General features: G+C 36.8%; 2 protein-coding genes across 2 annotated transcripts; one reads left to right on the top strand and one right to left on the bottom strand.

The window, feature by feature from the left end:
* Nucleotides 1–1150: 1150 nt before the first annotated feature.
* LOC139119836 (DDRGK domain-containing protein 1-like) lies at nt 1151–8790 on the bottom strand. Its single transcript, XM_070683753.1, has 7 exons — nt 8706–8790; nt 7057–7224; nt 4431–4549; nt 3850–3951; nt 2956–3078; nt 2104–2199; nt 1151–1460 (listed from the first exon to the last, which is right to left on the bottom strand). The coding sequence occupies exons 1-7, from the start codon at nt 8788–8790 to the stop codon at nt 1242–1244; spliced, it is 912 nt and encodes a 303-aa protein (XP_070539854.1). The 3' UTR covers nt 1151–1241.
* Nucleotides 8732–13615, top strand: LOC139119838 (PRELI domain-containing protein 1, mitochondrial-like). The gene is made up of 4 exons (XM_070683758.1): nt 8732–8995; nt 9772–9871; nt 10324–10543; nt 12540–13615. The coding sequence occupies exons 2-4, from the start codon at nt 9783–9785 to the stop codon at nt 12843–12845; spliced, it is 615 nt and encodes a 204-aa protein (XP_070539859.1). The 5' UTR covers nt 8732–8995; nt 9772–9782; the 3' UTR covers nt 12846–13615.
* Nucleotides 13616–18042: the final 4427 nt, after the last annotated feature.

An 18042-nucleotide genomic window follows, 5' to 3' on the forward strand; every position in this document is an offset into this window, starting at 1 on the left:
TTTCATGCTAGGAATATTGTGCTGTTTTGTTTATCTGACAATTGTCAAAACGCAACATATTAATCTGGTATTGTACAACAGCCGTCAATTCATCCCCTATACATAATATTCGGAACTTCACAAATATGACAAAATAGATACAGCAAGGCCACCGTGTACTTTTCATAAGGTTTCAACAGAACTGGAACTTTACGTTTTGAACGACAAAATTTATGGATGCATATGCGTATTCGGAGTTTGTTGAAGTTGAAAGTCGAAGAGTCAGACCAGCCCGTGTGCCATGGAATGGAACTGGTCGAATTTCAGTTGAACACTGAGGGCGCTATTCACTACTGATGAAATGATTCAACATTGTTCTGTTGTAATGTTATGCATTTTTTGTATCCTTGAATAGTTGTGCCATGCGCAGCCTTGCATCATTCCTGCCATACTACAATCCACAATGGTTACAACAATCGAATTCATGGACTGATGCAGTTTTCAACTTGTATTTGATAACTGCTCTAGCCCGCTCACCAACAGTTAGAATAAACCGATTTTTGAGCAACTTTCCTGAATGATTAAATGAGTCAAAGTTGACCTACAAAAGGCAGTGCAAGCGTGCTAGCTATAATTAAAGTGGATAATTTTCACCAATAACCGTTATGCAAATTGCTTATGAGTCAAACATACATAAGGGAGACAAAAACAATCAACATACATATATGACATTACAGGTTTTGTAGGATTTCACACATGATCTGGACTAGCCAAGAATGAGTCAGGTAAGAAGCTGTGTTGGAAGAAAAACCTCCGTCACTAATTGATGCTGAAAAATAGAATCAAATACAGTCAATGAATTTGCTGAGATACGTTGTACTGGTCTAAAAGTTCTCCACATACTGGTTCTATTCCACATGAAAATGAGTGCATGACGTTGTTGCATCCTGATATGATTTCATTGATATGGAGAAAGGAAAACCAATGAAATGCCAGAGAATCCATGGAAAATTCACAAGCTCACACTCCTTCAACAGGATCCAATGGTTGCATACAGATTCGGGTATGATTATAATTAAAATTAACTTGCTTGGATAATCAGAGGAAATAATTGCATACATACTTTATCAAATGTCATCAGATAAAAGCTAACATTCACAAACTTATCAACTCAAACAACTGCATACATAATAGTTTATTTCACTCTCCACACCATGTGTGGTCAACGTAGCCTAAAATGCAAATACAACACAAAAGGAACTTTAGGCAGTAACTTCTCCTTCCACTGCTTCTGATTTCAAGTTGATCAACTTATTACTGTGTTCAGCGAGTTCAGTTATAGACACACGCCCTCTCTGTTTTATGAACTTGGCAACAGCTTCCATTTCCTCTTGAGAAATGTATATAAACTTTCCTCTGTCGTCTACAACCCCTGTCAATTTACCTTCTGACTGGAGTTCCTGAACACGATTGATCACTTCCTGAAATCAAACAAATGCAACATAATCAGAGAACAGGAAGTAGAAGGTAAAAGGTCAAGGGACAGAAAATGATCTGGTCAATGGACAAAAATGACCTATCACCTTTCATTTATTTGGATGTTCACTTAATTAATTTATTTATTTATTCATTCATTCATTCATCTGGGTTACTTATACAAAAGCAAAGTTCCATTTATGGACTCCTTTACAAGTCTCTGTACAGAGACTGACATTGCACAAGCCATATAAAAGGAGATCAATAAAATGCCAAACTCTATCACAACAGAAGACTAACTGTCTGGTCTAGAAGTTTAAATCAACACAAAATCAACACAAAGATATGGGTAATCATAGCTATTCCCGTGTGAAAATCTTGTCTTAACTAAAGCCTTTGTGCCTTGTTACATGAAAAATGATATCCATGACTTCCATCTGGTCAGTTGGTGCGGCACGGTAGGAAATGAATACTGATGTACTGACATTGAACTAGCATTCATGTAATGATGAAGGTGTGCAGAGAGCCACATCAGCAAGCTCAGGTTGGTTTGCATCTCACATACATGTACATACTTCAACACTAGATAATCCATAACTGGCTCATCTTGCAGAACACAATGCAATATGTTTTAATGTTTATAATTACCTGTGTTCGAAGATTAAAGTGTGCACCAAGTTCTTCGAGAATGACCACTTTCTTCTTCTTGATGTGTTCTATGAATTCTTGCAGTAATGACTGTGACTACATTTACAACAAACAATATAAAGTGTTACACCAGGAGTATATAGAGTGGACAAGTTGTACAGATAGTTCTCTTTCTTTTCTGCGATAATATTTGTGAAAGATTCTGATAAAACTCTGTCAAAGAGTGCAACAACTTTTGAATGAGGAATATTACTCAATATAATACACATGACTTAGTTTGCTGTGTTGATATTTGTACAATTGTTTCCATGAAAAAAAAACAACTTTATGTTATGGATTGAGTTCCAAGGAGGTGTTGCCTTTACTTCAACTTCAGAATGTAAAACAAAGATAATTAGACAGAGTATGTCAGCTTTGTTATTATAAACAAATGATTTTACATTCAGAGATATACATTATCATGATGTACTGAAGTACACCTTGTTTTCCTTTTCACAAGAGTATGCATATATTAACTCAGCTGCTTTGTGATTGGACAATCCTTAAAAGAGAAGGTAGTGATAGCTGATTAACATACAAAATGTAATCACCCACAAACATAGGAAGAAATGAAACAAAAAGTCAAAATGCTGATATCTTAATAGCAGTGACAAAGAATTGTTTTTTATCATGACCACACTAAAGAGGACTTTTCATCATAACTGTGTATGGTTCTATCACCAGTGATCTTTCATCACACACTGACCTTCCATCCTCTCCTATTACTATCACACTTTTCTTAAACTCAGTCTACCATATTCACACACACTATACATTCAATATTCCTTTCACCATTCCTTCACATTGTATTACCTCTTGCTCTGTGAGTACTTGTTCATGACCCTCCTCTTCCACAGTAAAAGCCTCTTTTAATTTCAAGTATTCTTCATATTCCCTCTTTTCCTCCTCTTCTTTCCTGCGTCGCTCTTCCTCTTCCTGATGACGATGATAAAATTCCATGGGATAGTCATTGGGTAAAATCATATCAAAACTAAGACTTTCTATGCAGAAATCAGGGTTTTAAAAATAATGTAACCATTAATGTAACATATTGATGCTGCTGTATCTTAATTCAGTCTATGAATTTATCAACAATTACCAACGGCAAGCATTAGTGCGCCCTCTATGTCATGAAATTTAAAAACTTTTTGTGTCTATTACGATGTAAGGAATTCTGAAAAATTCTCAGTGTCAGTCCTTTACCAGTGCTTGTAGAATGTTCAAATTCTTTGCGTCGCACAGAATTCTTTGGGGTTGCTGACATGTAAACTCAGCATAGAAGGCAAAGTCATGAGCATATCCTGTTGTCTAAGGTCTGAGACCATCACTGTTTTGCAAAAAGATATCATATGTACTTGACACCATTCAAAAAGAGTTGACAGAATCTAAGGACTCTTATCAAACTAATCTGCCTTGAGATTGATATAGAAATCACTAACTACAAAATAAACTTGCTGAATTCACTGCTGCATTTTGAACCACTTCATGCAAAATTTTATGTACCCTTTCATGTCGTTTCCAAAGACACTATTTTAAAACAGCCGTGTTGGAATTGCATATGTTTTGATACAGAATATTTCAAAAGAGTTGTTACACTGATATAAGCCCTTTGAAATGGGCATAGTTTCAGTAACAGTTTGAAGAGGAACACAGATGAGAAAACTAGTAATTTCTCTTCTTGGACAATAAAATAAATCATCATCATACCCGCTCCTTCTCTTCCATCTCTTGTCTTGCCTCTTCCTTTTTCCTCTGAGCATCTATCATCTCTTGTCGTTTCTTCCTCTCCTCTCTATCTTGCATTTCTCTCTGTCAAAGAAAAACTCATTACATTTACAAGGAGCGTACAGACATTGCATTAAGAACTTGTAGCTTCACACCAGGTTGCAAATCTTATGGTGTGTGTTACTCAGAACTCACCATAACTGCATGGAGCTTTGTAGAGTTCGGGGTATCTGAAAGTTATATCAGAATTTTAACATTTCCAGAGACTCCCTACATTTTTATGCTCTTGCATCGAAGAGAATCCACATGCTTCTATGACGTATTTAATTACCACTGACTCAGATGATATAAAGATTCACATGAACTTTTGCCAATTTTTAGATATTACGTCTGTGAAATATATATATTGCCAGTTACAGTTCTGTATCTGGTGGATAAATGAAGTTGAATGGCTAGTGTTACTGTAGCATCAGAACACAGTTACAGACTCAATAATCTACAATTTTAGAGTAGTCTAAAGCAGCAGATATATCACATATATTGCTTGGGTCGAAAATAACTACCTCTCTCATGTCCCTCTTCTCTGCTTTCATTTCCAACTTCCTGAGTTTTTTCTTTCCAATTTTGCCGCCATCTAGCAGGGCAGGATCATCAAGGTATGATTGGGGATCATTTGCCTCATCTGAAAAAAGTACAATACTGATATGATCTCTCTGAAACAATATCCATTTCTTATCATGAAAGGTACCAGGGATCATGAAAGGTACCAGGGCACTGACCATATTGTTGAAGTTCTTGCACCTAATATTGTAACATACAGATCTCTATGTGTGCATAAAACGTATGAAACTGGATGTAACATGCTGATTTCATAATTGACCCCGGCAGAAGCCTTGTAATCTCTGTGGTTTTACCCTTTTGTATAAGTCCCAAGGTAATTGTACGCGAGGTTCAAATGCTACTGAAGATGATCTTTGCACTGTCTGATGCCTTACAACAACCTGCATAACATTAAGGCCTACACTGACTATTCTCTATTCTAGGTGAAATATTATATATTATAGCCCAAACATGGGACTATGAGCCCGAGGGTACATGACCATTTGCAGACGTAAGGGGGGCAAATGGTCTCCTGACCTGAGGGTACATAGTCCCATGATTGGGCTATAATGTTTTTATTACATGCCTGTCTTACACAGTTTTCAATCAAAATATTTAGATTTATTGGCAAATGATAATCAAATGTTTTATTTCCATCTTAGATGAAAATCCGTTAAGATGGAATGATTTTCATTATGGACTGGCGCAATGATATATTTAAACTACTGTTATGTGGTTTATCAATTTTTTTCTGCAAATTTTTTGAAAAAAACGGATTTCCTGTGCAAAACATGAAATTTAAACATTTTTACATCAAAAAGTTGTCAAGTTGAAAATAGTTCCGGTTCACTTTCAGTCCTATGATGACTACGCGGCCAGTATATTGATGGTGCACATACAGCAATCTGATTGGTTGAAATGTGGAACCGTGGTATATCTGCGATATAGCAAGGTTGGCAAACGCGCAAGTTCTTGGCAAGAGCAAAAATCCCTTTTCGATATCCCATGTCAAAATTTCAATATACTGTTATGATATAATAGCAACAAGTCATCGTTGATGACACAGTCCCCACTTGTTAATGGGTACTTTGCTTACAGGTCCTCAGAGAGGATAGAGTCCTCTTCATTAGGTCTTTGATAAAAATACTTTTGAATAAATTCGCTTGATACATGTCTGAGTTGTAGTTCAGAACATGAAAAAATCGTAATAAATGGCCACATGTCGGCCATATTGGATCGTATCACAAGACAAATCAACGTGCATATGTATGACATAGGTCAATGTCCTTGTACCAAGTTTGAATAACATCCGTTGTGATATGCCTGAGTTATGGCTCTGTACATGAAAAAATCGTAACAAAATGGCCGCACAGCAGCCATATTAGATCGTATCACATGAAAAATTGACGTGCATATCTATGACATTGGTCAATGTCCTTGTACCAACTTTGAATAAAATCAGTTGAAACATGCCTGAGTAATGGCTCTGTACATGAAAAAATCGTAGTAAAATAGCCGTCTGGCGGCCATTTTGAATCGTATCACAAAACAAATTGACGTGCATATCTATGACATTGGTCAATGTCCTTGTACCAACTTTGAATAAAATCAGTTGAAACATGCCTGAGTAATGGCTCTGTACATGAAAAATCGTAATAAAATGGCCGCCTGGCGGCCATATTGAATCGTATCACAAAATAAATCGACGTGTATATGTATGACATAGGTCAATGTCCTTGTACAAAGTTTGAATAAAGTCGGTTGAGATATGCCTGAATTATGGCTCTGTACATGAAAAAATCGTAACAAAATGGCCGCCTGGCGGCCATATTGGATCGTATCACAAAACAAATTAATGTGCATATCTATGACATTGGTCAATGTCCTTGTACCAGCTTTGAATACAATCGGTTGAAACATGTCTGAGTTATGGCTCTGTACATGAAAAAATCGTAATAAAATGGCCACCTGGCGGCCATATTGGATCGTATCAAAAAACAAATTGACGTGCATCTGTATGACATATGAAGTAATCCTTGTACCAAGTTTGAATGAAATCGCTCCAGGCATCTCTGAGATATCTGCGTGAACGGACGGACGCACGGACGCACACACGCACGCACGCACGCACGGACACGCCACGGACATGACCAAACCTATAAGTCCCCCCGGACGGTGTCCGTGGGGACTAATAAAACCACACCTAGCAACAGTATATCAATCATTTTAGACTAGTTCACTTCATACATATATATGCACTCGCTATCGCTCGTGAATATATGTCATGAACTGGTCAAAATCTCATGGTATACCATCACTGGATATGCTTTATTGCTTAAATATATTCTTGTAGTGTTGAGGTATTGTAGTACACATGTGCAGAATAAAATTGTAATGGAGGCTGTTGTTCTGTGGAGTCTAACCATGAGGAGAGTATATTACAATATTATGTCACTACAAGAATATATTAGCATACGTTACACAAAGCATAAAACTTACACAATGCTAAATGCCTCTTTTATCAATTCTTCCACAAACATGAAAAAAAAAATGTTCATGGAAAACTTAATGACATAATTGTATATTTACATGCATCATCATCTTCATCATCATCATCATTCTCATCATCTTGTCTGGCTAGTCGCCTCATCCTAGCCTGTGCTGTTCTTCCTCTTCTCGCTCTTGCACCGACAGGTCCTGTGTCTTGTACACGGCCACCAGCCGCCCTTTCCCTTGGTTTCTTCTCTTTTTTCCTTGCTATAGAACAAACGAACATGGCACTTTCTGTTTGTACTGTAACAATTTACACTAAAGGAACACATATAAGATGGTAAAGTGACACAAACAAACACAAAAGGCTAAAATGCGCACTGTAAATCACTGAATGTGACACATTGATCTTTACACACAGTTGCTTGCAGTTAGGTACATGACAAAGTTCCCTGTATCCCCTGAAAAAAGGAAGTTTTGAAACTAGATCACCTCATTACACACGTATCGCTGTTTTCGAAGACTGATTTCCCCTCAAAAAAGGCATGATATACATGTATTCAATAAAAGAGCATTAATGACTTCCACTCCATGTCTAAATTCATTCATGTTACCCTCTTTGTATCAAAACCGATCTCCTATGCATTTAGGGGTGTGATTTCCAAGGGGACATACGCTCTCAGCACAAAACAAGGCCACATCTCCTGTACACTTTAAAGCGGTGGTGCTGTATTTGACAATCTACTGTGAATGCTTGATCAGATGAAACATGACAGAAGGGTATGTGAGGGGATTGCTGATTGAGTGTATGTAAGACATGGCTGGAAAGCGCTTGTTCTATGTTGAGATCATACGTCCCCTCAGAAATGGCAGTAAGTGTATTGCTTGCAAATCTTGTCTTTCAGACAAAATATATTCAAACTCAAAATGAAACGAGATGTGAACGAAATGACCAGCTGTGTTGCCATGCTAAAGAACCTGGCAGTCACAGAAACAATTCAGCTGAAGCTAGCCAGACAATACTATGGCGTAGAAGCTAGCAGACAAAACCTACATGTGCATTAATCTCACATACAAGGTTTGCTGTTCATGTATCAATACATACACATGTCATTCAATAATAATTAATTTGAATAAATTACCCACATTATCTACAAATTGGCAATGCCTACATAGAACAAGTGTACTGTCTGCAAAGATGAAGGAAACAGTGTGCATTTATTTCATCTAGCCTAAGTAAGTGTGTGAAAATATTCCCATCAAACAGACTACACTTATCTCACTTTTTGAGTAATTTCTTTGCATAAACTATCTCCATTATAATTAGCATCTTCATGCAAGCTTTACCAATAGAATATACATGTATGTCTAAACATGGAGGTAGTAGAGACTACCTCCATGGTCTAAAGATGCATATTCTGTCTTTCATTGAAGCTGACCCTACATGTGTTCCATAAGCATACCACACATATCTACTTGCTTCAGCCGAGTACACAAACAATCCTACACCTGAAACATTTTTGTAAGTAAGAAAGCTACTCGTATGCGTCGTACATTTTCATCAAATGACGATCAATGATGTAGTTTATTGTACGCCTCCGTCTGGCGCTACATCCTCGAAAACGTTTGCTCTAGCCAGGGTCTGGCACACCGATTGGACGGACGGTGTTACAATGGCAGACTACTGCCATAGAAACTTCGAAACACCGCAGTTTTCATCGTGATTTCATTTATCAATAATTACTCACATGCATCTTGACCCTTACTGACAAAGAAGAGAACAGCTGTGATAAATATCGCCGCAACAACTAGAGTCCACACAAGTACATCCATTCTTCCGCCATGCAATGAACAGCGCCACGACACAACACAGCAACAAATTGCTGGAGGTAACAAATACCAAACTATCGTCTACCGCAAGTTCACGTTAGTCGCGTTTCGTACGTGGAGTGCGTGACCGGATCGATACGTGCGTAGGATTTAACTCGTTTTTGACAAATTATCCATGGATGTTGGAAAATCGTAGTCGCTTTCAAAGGTAATTATTGTGAATATTTTTATTTACCACCAAACAGCAACTTAAAATCGACCAAATTATGCGAGTGAAGAGCTGCTTGTCGCGAAGAACGGCGTAGTGATGTCATGAAAGGTGAACTTACTTGGTGCAACAAGGCCCACTCGTGGTATTTTCACCACATTGCAGTGAATTGTGTTCTTTATGTCGTAGATACGTGAGTTAATAATGGTTGTATGTACGCATGATTATTACGATGGCTAATTTACGACCATTTTAACTTGATATTTTGACGAAAGCACACGAAGATCTGGTGGCATTTGAGAAGAAAATCGAACGCGTGGTTGACTAACGCCCTCTAACTCTGTCAGAGTCAGCGATAGTCAAGAGTGAGGAAACGGATGAAGCGTATTTCATCAGACAAAATCGGTCGCACATCGATTAACTGCTATATTTATTTCAAATGCCATAACCCTATATGTTATGGAACACAAAATTTCTCTGGTTTTCATCCGAAAACAGCCCTCATAACATACTTATGAATTTGTACGCGTGAACACTGTAAGTGCAACGGTATTAAATGTAAGCTTAAATTAGAAAGTGCATGGCGACGACACGCCCATATTTACCAGACCCAGAGACCAATAATCATAATTGTGATCAAATCTTTAAGGTGTTGTCATCGTGTCTTCCTAACTCATGACATCAATTTATCACTTTTATTGCAAATCCCAGTTCTATGTAATTGTGTCGCTATAGTATTTCTGTATAGTAAAGACCATTTCCTTGTCTATCCTCAGAATACCTCAAGATGAAGTACTACACTGGTTTTTCTTTCTTTAAGTACAGCTGGGATCAAGTTGTGAGCACATTTTTCCAAAGATATCCAAACCCTAGAAGGTAAGGCAAACTGGAATAGCTCTATGATGATACCGACCAGTGTTCAAGAATTGACAATACATGTAGTTTCTGGTCCCAGAAACACCAAACCTTGCCGTAGGAGTACTAATTTCTGGAAATGGTTGTCCGATGAGACTACCAATTATTCACAAGTCAATTAATGAAACTGTAGTGTAAAACTGAATTTTCCAAACAACGGTCAGCGATCATGTCCAAACCCGTTGAAATTTGAACACCAATGATCAATTGATCGTCAGCTGTAATTTATGCAAGCGAAACCTTCTGTTTTCATTTGATGATGAAACAGAAAGGATGTGAAGGATGATGTACTTTTTTATCTCTATTTATCTGTGCTTACTTCAACACCTTTAATTATTCTATATGAAGAAAAATTATTTTATGGTTTTGTTTTATACAGTGTTCCAACATTTTACTTACTTAATGTTTTGCAGTAAACATGTACTGACAGAAGATACTATATGTCACTATGTCAAAGACAAAAGGCTATTCACTAGAAAGCTGTATTCAAAGACCAACAAGCTACCTCGATGGGGTGAAATTTTTGTATCAGGACCCAAGCACATATACATAGTCGAAGAATCCATCGTTGACCCCATAGCAAAGACACTAACTACCTACACACGGAATATTGGATATCTCAAAACAGTAATGGTAAGCAACTTTAGATTGATCTTAGATGATGAATGATTTTGTCCTGTGTTGCATAGATTTGTAAGTAAATTTCAAGTTCAGCAGACCTGTATGATTTGAACACTGTCTAGAGCAGGTCTGACAAAAACTTTATAAATAGAATTCTTCCATTTTAGTGAAGCTGACAAAAAGCACTTTTTAATTTACTATGAAAATTACCTGCCTTCAGTTCCCATAACAATGCATTTTTCTTGAGATCTGTAATTATCTTAAAACCTGAGAAAAGACCATATTCATGCTGATTTTCCAACTTAATTAGTAACAAAACTGAAGCATTAAAATTGCTAGGTGAATCAGCAAAGATGTTGAGAAATCAATGTAATGAATGTTTTACTCAACAAAATTTTTAATCTTTATAGATGACCATAGTACAAATGAAGCCATAATTCTTAATGCAAACATGTTCTTTTTTACTCAAAATTACTTTCATGTTATATGTAGTGATATAGGGTTGCCACTCAAAGATATTAACAGAATTTTCCTAAATTGACTTGTGTCACTGAAAGAGTTTAGAAATTATACAAGCTAGAGGACACAGTGGCCTAAGCAAAAAGAAACCAATGTGACCGATCTTTCTGATTTTGAACTATTCCTGACCATTTTTTTTTGTCACTTCCATTCTATATGTATGGCCACATCTTCACCTTTAGGAGCTGTTGTTTAGCCTAGGTATTTGCCCATCCACTCCAAGAGGATTACAATTCCCAATCGCCAGAATTTAGATGAAGCATGCTCAATTTTCAAAACACTTGAACTTGTAGATCAGAATAACTTCCACAAGTTCCATTTGGTGTTACAATATCCGTAATACAGTTGTCTATTTTAAAATATCAAAATTACATCTGCTGGTTGTTGGAATATCGTGTACGTTTTATGAGATGTCATGAGCACAAACGAGACAGTCAAGAAAATTAACTTTGGTAAAATAGTTCAACAGTGTTTCTGTCAAGGGTTATAACCAACAAATGCAATCAAACCTGTGTACATGTACAGTGATCACACAAGGGACCAAGGAAAAGTAACCATTATAAGGATTTGGCCTTTCCGTAGAGGGTGGCCATGGCATTACTTTCTCCGTAGGTGGTGATCTACGGGAAAAGATAAAACAGCAAGTATCATAAATCTCATGATACATACTGGTACTGTACAATTAATGTATGAAAGAATTTAATGCACTCATAAAAATCAGACAAAATAGACCCATCTTTGCTTTCCAGTCTAAGCGTTTTTTGGCGGAGGTTGTTCAAAGTCAGATATGCTCATGACCATTATACGAAGGTTTAGTACCAAATTGGAGCAATTTCATCTAGCCACTGGCAACATAAGAGATGGATATTTAACATGACATAAAATGCTACAGGATTACCACATGGTGACCACTATAAAGAGGTAACTGCTATGTAAAAATGACCGCTGAGACAGAATTGTCGATGTTACCAGGGATCAAATTCATCTTGATCAAAATCCATCGTGTATACTGAAGCAGAGAATGATTTACATTTTACCAGAGTTCCCAAACCTTTTTATCTGTGCTTCCTGGCATTTCCAAGGATACTGTTTAGATTTGCTTAAAGGGACAAAGTCGGCCATTTTTCATGAATTTTGTTTGATGCAAGATACTACTTATATTGTTTGACATGTTGAAAGATACTGAATAAATGGGTGACCATGCACATATTCGACCCCGGTTTTAGACAAATTAAATCATGAAACCACGGCGAAAATGAATTAATGGTCATGACCATTAATTCATTTTCGCGATGGTTTCGTGTTTCGTGTCTAAACCCTGGGTCGAATATATGCATGGTCACCCATTCATTCAGTATCTTTTAACATGTCAAACAATATAAGTAGTATCTTGCATCAAACAAAATTCATGAAAAATGGCCGACTTTGTCCCTTTAACAGGTTTTGTTCATCCTATAAATATACCAATATCTCCGGTGTGTTCTTACAGGTTGTCGAGGAAAAGTGTGAGTATAGTCTTGCTGAAGACAACAAGAAGATGACGTCAATAAAACGGGAAGCGTGGGTCTCCTCTGGGATCTACGGATTTTCCCAGGCAATCAGTGCGTTCGGAGTAGAACGGTACAAGAAGAATGCTTGCAACTCTGAAAAGGGACTTCTCTATGCCCTGGAGAGGGTGCATAGCCCTGACAAAGGCAAGGAATTGACAGCGACAGAAAGGAAACTTAAGGAAACTGCAAAGAGTGCATCCAGCAAAGCGAAGGACATGGCTGCTAAAGCAGGAATTATACAGTAAAGCTTACTGGATGGAGACGTTTATTGCCATGTGGGGGCGCTAGCACAGATAACAACAGGGCTTTGAAGTTTGATTGCCATGTGGGGTCACTATGAAGTGATGGCTGTTTGTAAAGTGTTTGGAGTTGCAAGTTGAATAGGACATGGACATATATTTATGCAGTGTACATAAACATATAGAACTAAATGCTAGTACTACAGTTAGTGGGGGGAGGGGAGTACTGAAGTACTTATACAACCTTCAATTTTCAACCAAATTTCATTATGGGATTGGTTTTTATAATGGTAAATTTGAGACACAGTACGTGCAATGATATCCATTTTTTGTTACAATCAGGAAAGAAACGTATTCCAGTACACCAGAGAAATCATCATTGTTTCCAACAATTAAAATTATCACAAATATTCTTATCACTAAATGCTTCTAGAATATGCATTCATTCTGGGTCAGTATGGTCCAATCATATGTTGACTTTATGAAGAGTCTGTACATAGAATTGCTGTATAGTTTAGTAGTGTGTTTATTTGCTGAACGAATTCAAATTTCCAGCCACATTCCACTTTTCCAGTCTGTATGAACTGGAACTGAATCAGGCTGACCAAAAAAGGAACTTTGAATGCAAGTTGAAATTATCAGTATGTGATTACTGTATCCACAACTCTTAGGTTTTTTTGCAATAGAAAATTGAAATTAATACTTTGTTCTGCATTGAAAACATGCTTCAATCTACCTGCGCATATTTTCTAAATAAATACTAAAATTTATAGTAACATTTCTTGGCATCGTGTGTAAGCTTGTTCTGTAAGTTTGATTGTGAACTTTAAGTGACCCTGCAAGTGGTTGCAGCGAAAACTCATACAAGTGTGTGTGTTTTTAGTCCCTGCGGACAAATCCAAGGTGAGGGTACTACAAGTTTTAGCTGTCTGTCCATCTGTCCGATCCATGGACCAATCAGTTTCAACCTAGTGCAAGGATAATGCACCATTAGATTCATATGCAAATCAACTTATACTGTAGCACAAATCAATGTGGCCCCAGTTGGCCATTTTGTCATATACATATGCATTGTGTTGTAATATGGCCATTTGGCAGCCACTATGTTACCTTTTTTATGCAGAAAGCCACTAAATTGGTATTACTCTATTTTAGAATGATTATGTCAGTTCAAGCCATAAGCTCACACCATCAGGAACCCACTCATCTGATCGCCCCAAAAGTTGGTTCACAAATTTTTTGCGATTGGACTAACAGATTTAGTCCATGTTCAGTTACTCTGTGAACTCCATATTACCTCACACTACTTTTTGAGGTTAAGCCCAATTCAATGGGATCCATAACATGTGGATACGGCATTTTCAAGTTGAGCAAATATGTTTTGAACAGAAATTTACAGAGGCCTTCCATTTATGTTGGACCATAGTTTTAGGGTTCTGTTTTCTTTGCAAAGATTGAATGAATTTGAAAATAATTATAGTCAGAGGAGATTGAAATTTGTGACAGTTTGAAAAGCTTTTGTTTACATTCAGAAAAGCTTAAATAATATACTAGCCCACTAGTCACCTGGCTTCTCTTGGGTGTACACTTTAGTACCTGTCTGGCCAAGTGTGGGTTTTAGCGTTCACTTGTCCATCCATCTTAGTACTCGACAAGTCTACCAAAGTATAGTACTTCTTTCATGATCACTTCCCCATTAATGCCACAGTCAACTGGGCTGAAGGTCATTTCTTCATTTACTCTGTTTTGATATTGATAAGCCCACAGACTTCAGGCAGGTCTAATTGAAACAGGGGAGCTGCTCACAGATGCTTGACATCTTAAGGACAGTGCTTTGAATGGATGTAAGAAGGGAATTAATATGGTAGCTTGTCATAGAGAAGGACAAATTGGCAACTTCACCAGCAAAGGTGTACTTGGCTGGTGCAGGGACCCTCCCTCATAACAATGGTTGTTATGGATACTAATAAGCCATGTGGATCAGATGATGCCAACTTAATTGTCATTTTAAGCTTGTAAAATGTACAGTATGTATAGTACTTTACCTGTGAACTTTATACTTGAATTTTCAACTTACGTTATTGGGTTTTTGAGAACTCACTTTGTTGAATGCTGTCAGGTGATAAAAGTGAGGCAAACATAGCGGTACTTGTTCATATTGGTATCAAAGAAATTTGAAATTGCCCAAGACAGCTTCATAGTTCTATGATAACAGTTTTCCAGTGGGAGATTATCGGCAAACATTACAATAACAACTTGGGGAATAGATCCAGACTGGCAACACTGGAAAAGCTGACATTTCCAGGTCAACAAGCTGGTCTTTAGAGTGGTGCACAAATTTCTGTGCTAAAATTATAAGATGGGAAAGACAGAGGCCATACTTCAGTTCTTAATACATGTATTAGGCTAGTAGGGTTTACAGTTTTGTTTTTGATTACAATGAACAAAAATCAGGGATCTTCTTGCAAACTTGTTGACTTTTGGAGCAAGTTACAGGGGATTGACATTCAAAGAGATTGCCACTCTCCCACGAGGATTTCTTTATATTCATAAAAACAAAACAGAAAAAGTTTTTCTTCAAGTCCTAAACAAAATCATGCAAACTCTTGACCTGGGCATAATTTAAGGTGAAGTACTACGAATTACGTCAAAATTAAGTTGTGGTGTCATTTTCTTGAAACTTTGCACAAATATTCTTGGAAGTTGTGCAAGTGCAAAATAAAATAAAAAATGGGGGTTACCACGCTCGTTTCCATGGAAACGGACGTTAAAATGGCGTCGTTAGAAATAAATAAAAATGATATAATTCACTTAAGCTAAAGAAAGCATTATAAAATGCTTAGCAAATGAGTTAATTTTAATAAATACCAAGATTTAAGATCCATATCTATCGAATGTATAGTTTTCATGATGTTTGTAAAGAAATTTTTACATAAGTATCGATTACAAAATGACGATATCGAAATTATATCACTACATAATTTTCGAACTTTCTTCCTGTCGCTTAGAATGGTGTCATTTTGACCAAACTTGGCGAATAAATCCTGACATAGTACCATTTACTTTACACTTTTACTAAAAGGGTGTCACCACGCTACTTTTTACAATATCTCCAGGTGAATGGGTAATATGTTCCATGTAAATGGGAGAGAAATGTTAATTTTTCGCTCATATTGAATAAAAACCAGCTTCCTAGGGGTCAAAATATGACAAGGTTTAGGTGACATGTATTTCTAAGAGACTGGGTCAAAAATTAGGTAAAAGCGCAATTTCAACAATGACAGGTGATGTTAAATACATGCGCCACAAAGTAACCCATTTGCGACAGGCTGGAGTTAAATCTGCGCAGAAACGTTCTAAAGCGTGTGCGCGTCCGAATTCGTCGCCCTTTACCTTAACAAGTTAAGAGTCTGAATATCTCACCCCAAGGTGGGTTATGTTTTCAAGATTCATTATCTATCAACTTATCGTTCACTACTGATGTATGAAAGGCAGCTATCTATCTAGGCTTTCGGATAGTATTCAGAGCAAACATGACTTTTCGCTCACATTTGGTATATGTATATATACCAAAAGAGAGCTTACGTGGTAAGTTGGTGGTATCTGACTGTCTGTATGTCAGTCTGTATGTATGTATGTATGTATGTATGTATGTATGGATGGATGGATGGATGTATGTATGTATGTATGTATGTATGTATGTATGTATGTATGTGTGTATGTGTGTATGTATGTATGTATGTATGTATGTATGTATGTATGTATGTGCATCAACATCAAAAACTCAGAAACCCCTACCATGTTAGCATCTTCTTTACAGGTGCACCCAGGCCTAGAGATGTGAATTTGTTCAAATGAACATGTCAGTTTCAAAAGTATGCAGATGAGGTGAAAAAATGAAAAATCAAGTAAATTGCTAAAGCTCTACAACCACAGGCAAGATTTGTTTGAAACTTGGTATGCAGATTCCTTTAGGTGACCTCAGTTAGGTTTCTTCAAATTGTGGTGCAATTTTCATATTTGTAATTTTTGAGCAATTTTCCCTATTTTTGGTCATAAAATCTTCTTCTTTTAAAATGCTTGTCTAATTGCTCTGAAACTTGGCATACCTGTTCCAAGGGATGACCTCAGTCAGGTTTGTTGACATGGTGGTGAAGTTTTTGTGTCTGTGTTTTTTGAGTAATTTTTCCTTTTTTTTTTAGCTACTATAGACTATAGTCTATAGAAGGTATTGGGATGGGTATCCGTCCGGCGTCCGGCGTCAGTCTGTATGTATGTATGTATGTATGTATGTCCGTTTGTGAGGCGTCCATCCACTCAAATATCTTGAGAACCGCAGTACTTACTGATTTGATATTTGTTGTGTAGATGAAAAATATGATTTTGAGAAACCATTTTTTTTAATTTTTTGATATTCTTGAAAATATGCAAATTAACACCCAAAAAGGCGTTTTTGGTAAAAAAATCTTCTTCATAACCGCTGGTCAGACAGCTTTGTTATTTGGTATACAGGTCCCTAGGGATAACCCAACTTAGATTTGTTCAAATTGTGATGAAATATGCAAATCTGTATTTTTAAGGAATTTTTTTGTCTTTTTTGGTCAAAACTTTATTTCATCAAAACCGCTCGTCTGACAGCTTTGATATTTGGTATGCAGGTTCCTACAGATGAACTAAATATGATATATTGAATATATGACGAAATCTACAATTTTGTATTTTTGGTTCAATTTTTGCCATTTTTGGTCAAAAATGTGTTTCTCAAAAACTACTTGTCTGATGTCTTTGATATTTGGTATACAGGTTCCTAGGGGTTGTCTTAGTATGATATATTGAAATTTGATGAAATCTTCAATTTTTGTATTTTTGGGTCAATTTTTGCCATTTTTGGTCAAATAATTTGTTTCTCAAAAGTTACTCATCTGATAGCTTTGATATTTGGTATACAGGTTCCTAGGCTTTATCTTAATGTAATACCGGTATATTGAAATTATGAGGAAATCATCAATGTTGTATTTTTGCAGCTAATTTTGCCATTTTTGGTCAAGCCATCCTGAAATGAGCTATCAAAGATATCCACCTTCTTCATCAATACATGTGTCACAAAAAGTTATTCTCTACATAACACAGCAGAGCTCTGTCAACTGTTGGATCACTTGTTTTTTCAAAACCGCTGGTCAGACAGCTTTAATATTTGGTTTAC

Source organism: Ptychodera flava, chromosome 20 (genome assembly GCF_041260155.1).
Source record: "Ptychodera flava strain L36383 chromosome 20, AS_Pfla_20210202, whole genome shotgun sequence".
Classification (NCBI taxonomy): domain Eukaryota; kingdom Metazoa; phylum Hemichordata; class Enteropneusta; family Ptychoderidae; genus Ptychodera; species Ptychodera flava.

What these genes read in the sequence shown, in the direction of transcription:
- LOC139119836 (XM_070683753.1), bottom strand. Translation starts at nt 8,790, where the DNA reads ATGGATGTACTTGTGTGGACTCTAGTTGTTGCGGCGATATTTATCACA. An exon ending in AGAAGAGGGACATGAGAGAG is followed by an intron (nt 3,952 to 4,430) that starts GTAGTTATTTTC and finishes TTTCTTTGACAG; the next exon opens with AGAGAAATGCAAGATAGAGA. An exon ending in ACTTTAATCTTCGAACACAG is followed by an intron (nt 1,461 to 2,103) that starts GTAATTATAAAC and finishes GTTTGATTTCAG; the next exon opens with GAAGTGATCAATCGTGTTCA.
- LOC139119838 (XM_070683758.1), top strand. Translation starts at nt 9,783, where the DNA reads ATGAAGTACTACACTGGTTTTTCTTTCTTTAAGTACAGCTGGGATCAA. An exon ending in AGATATCCAAACCCTAGAAG is followed by an intron (nt 9,872 to 10,323) that starts GTAAGGCAAACT and finishes AATGTTTTGCAG; the next exon opens with TAAACATGTACTGACAGAAG. An exon ending in GATATCTCAAAACAGTAATG is followed by an intron (nt 10,544 to 12,539) that starts GTAAGCAACTTT and finishes GTGTTCTTACAG; the next exon opens with GTTGTCGAGGAAAAGTGTGA.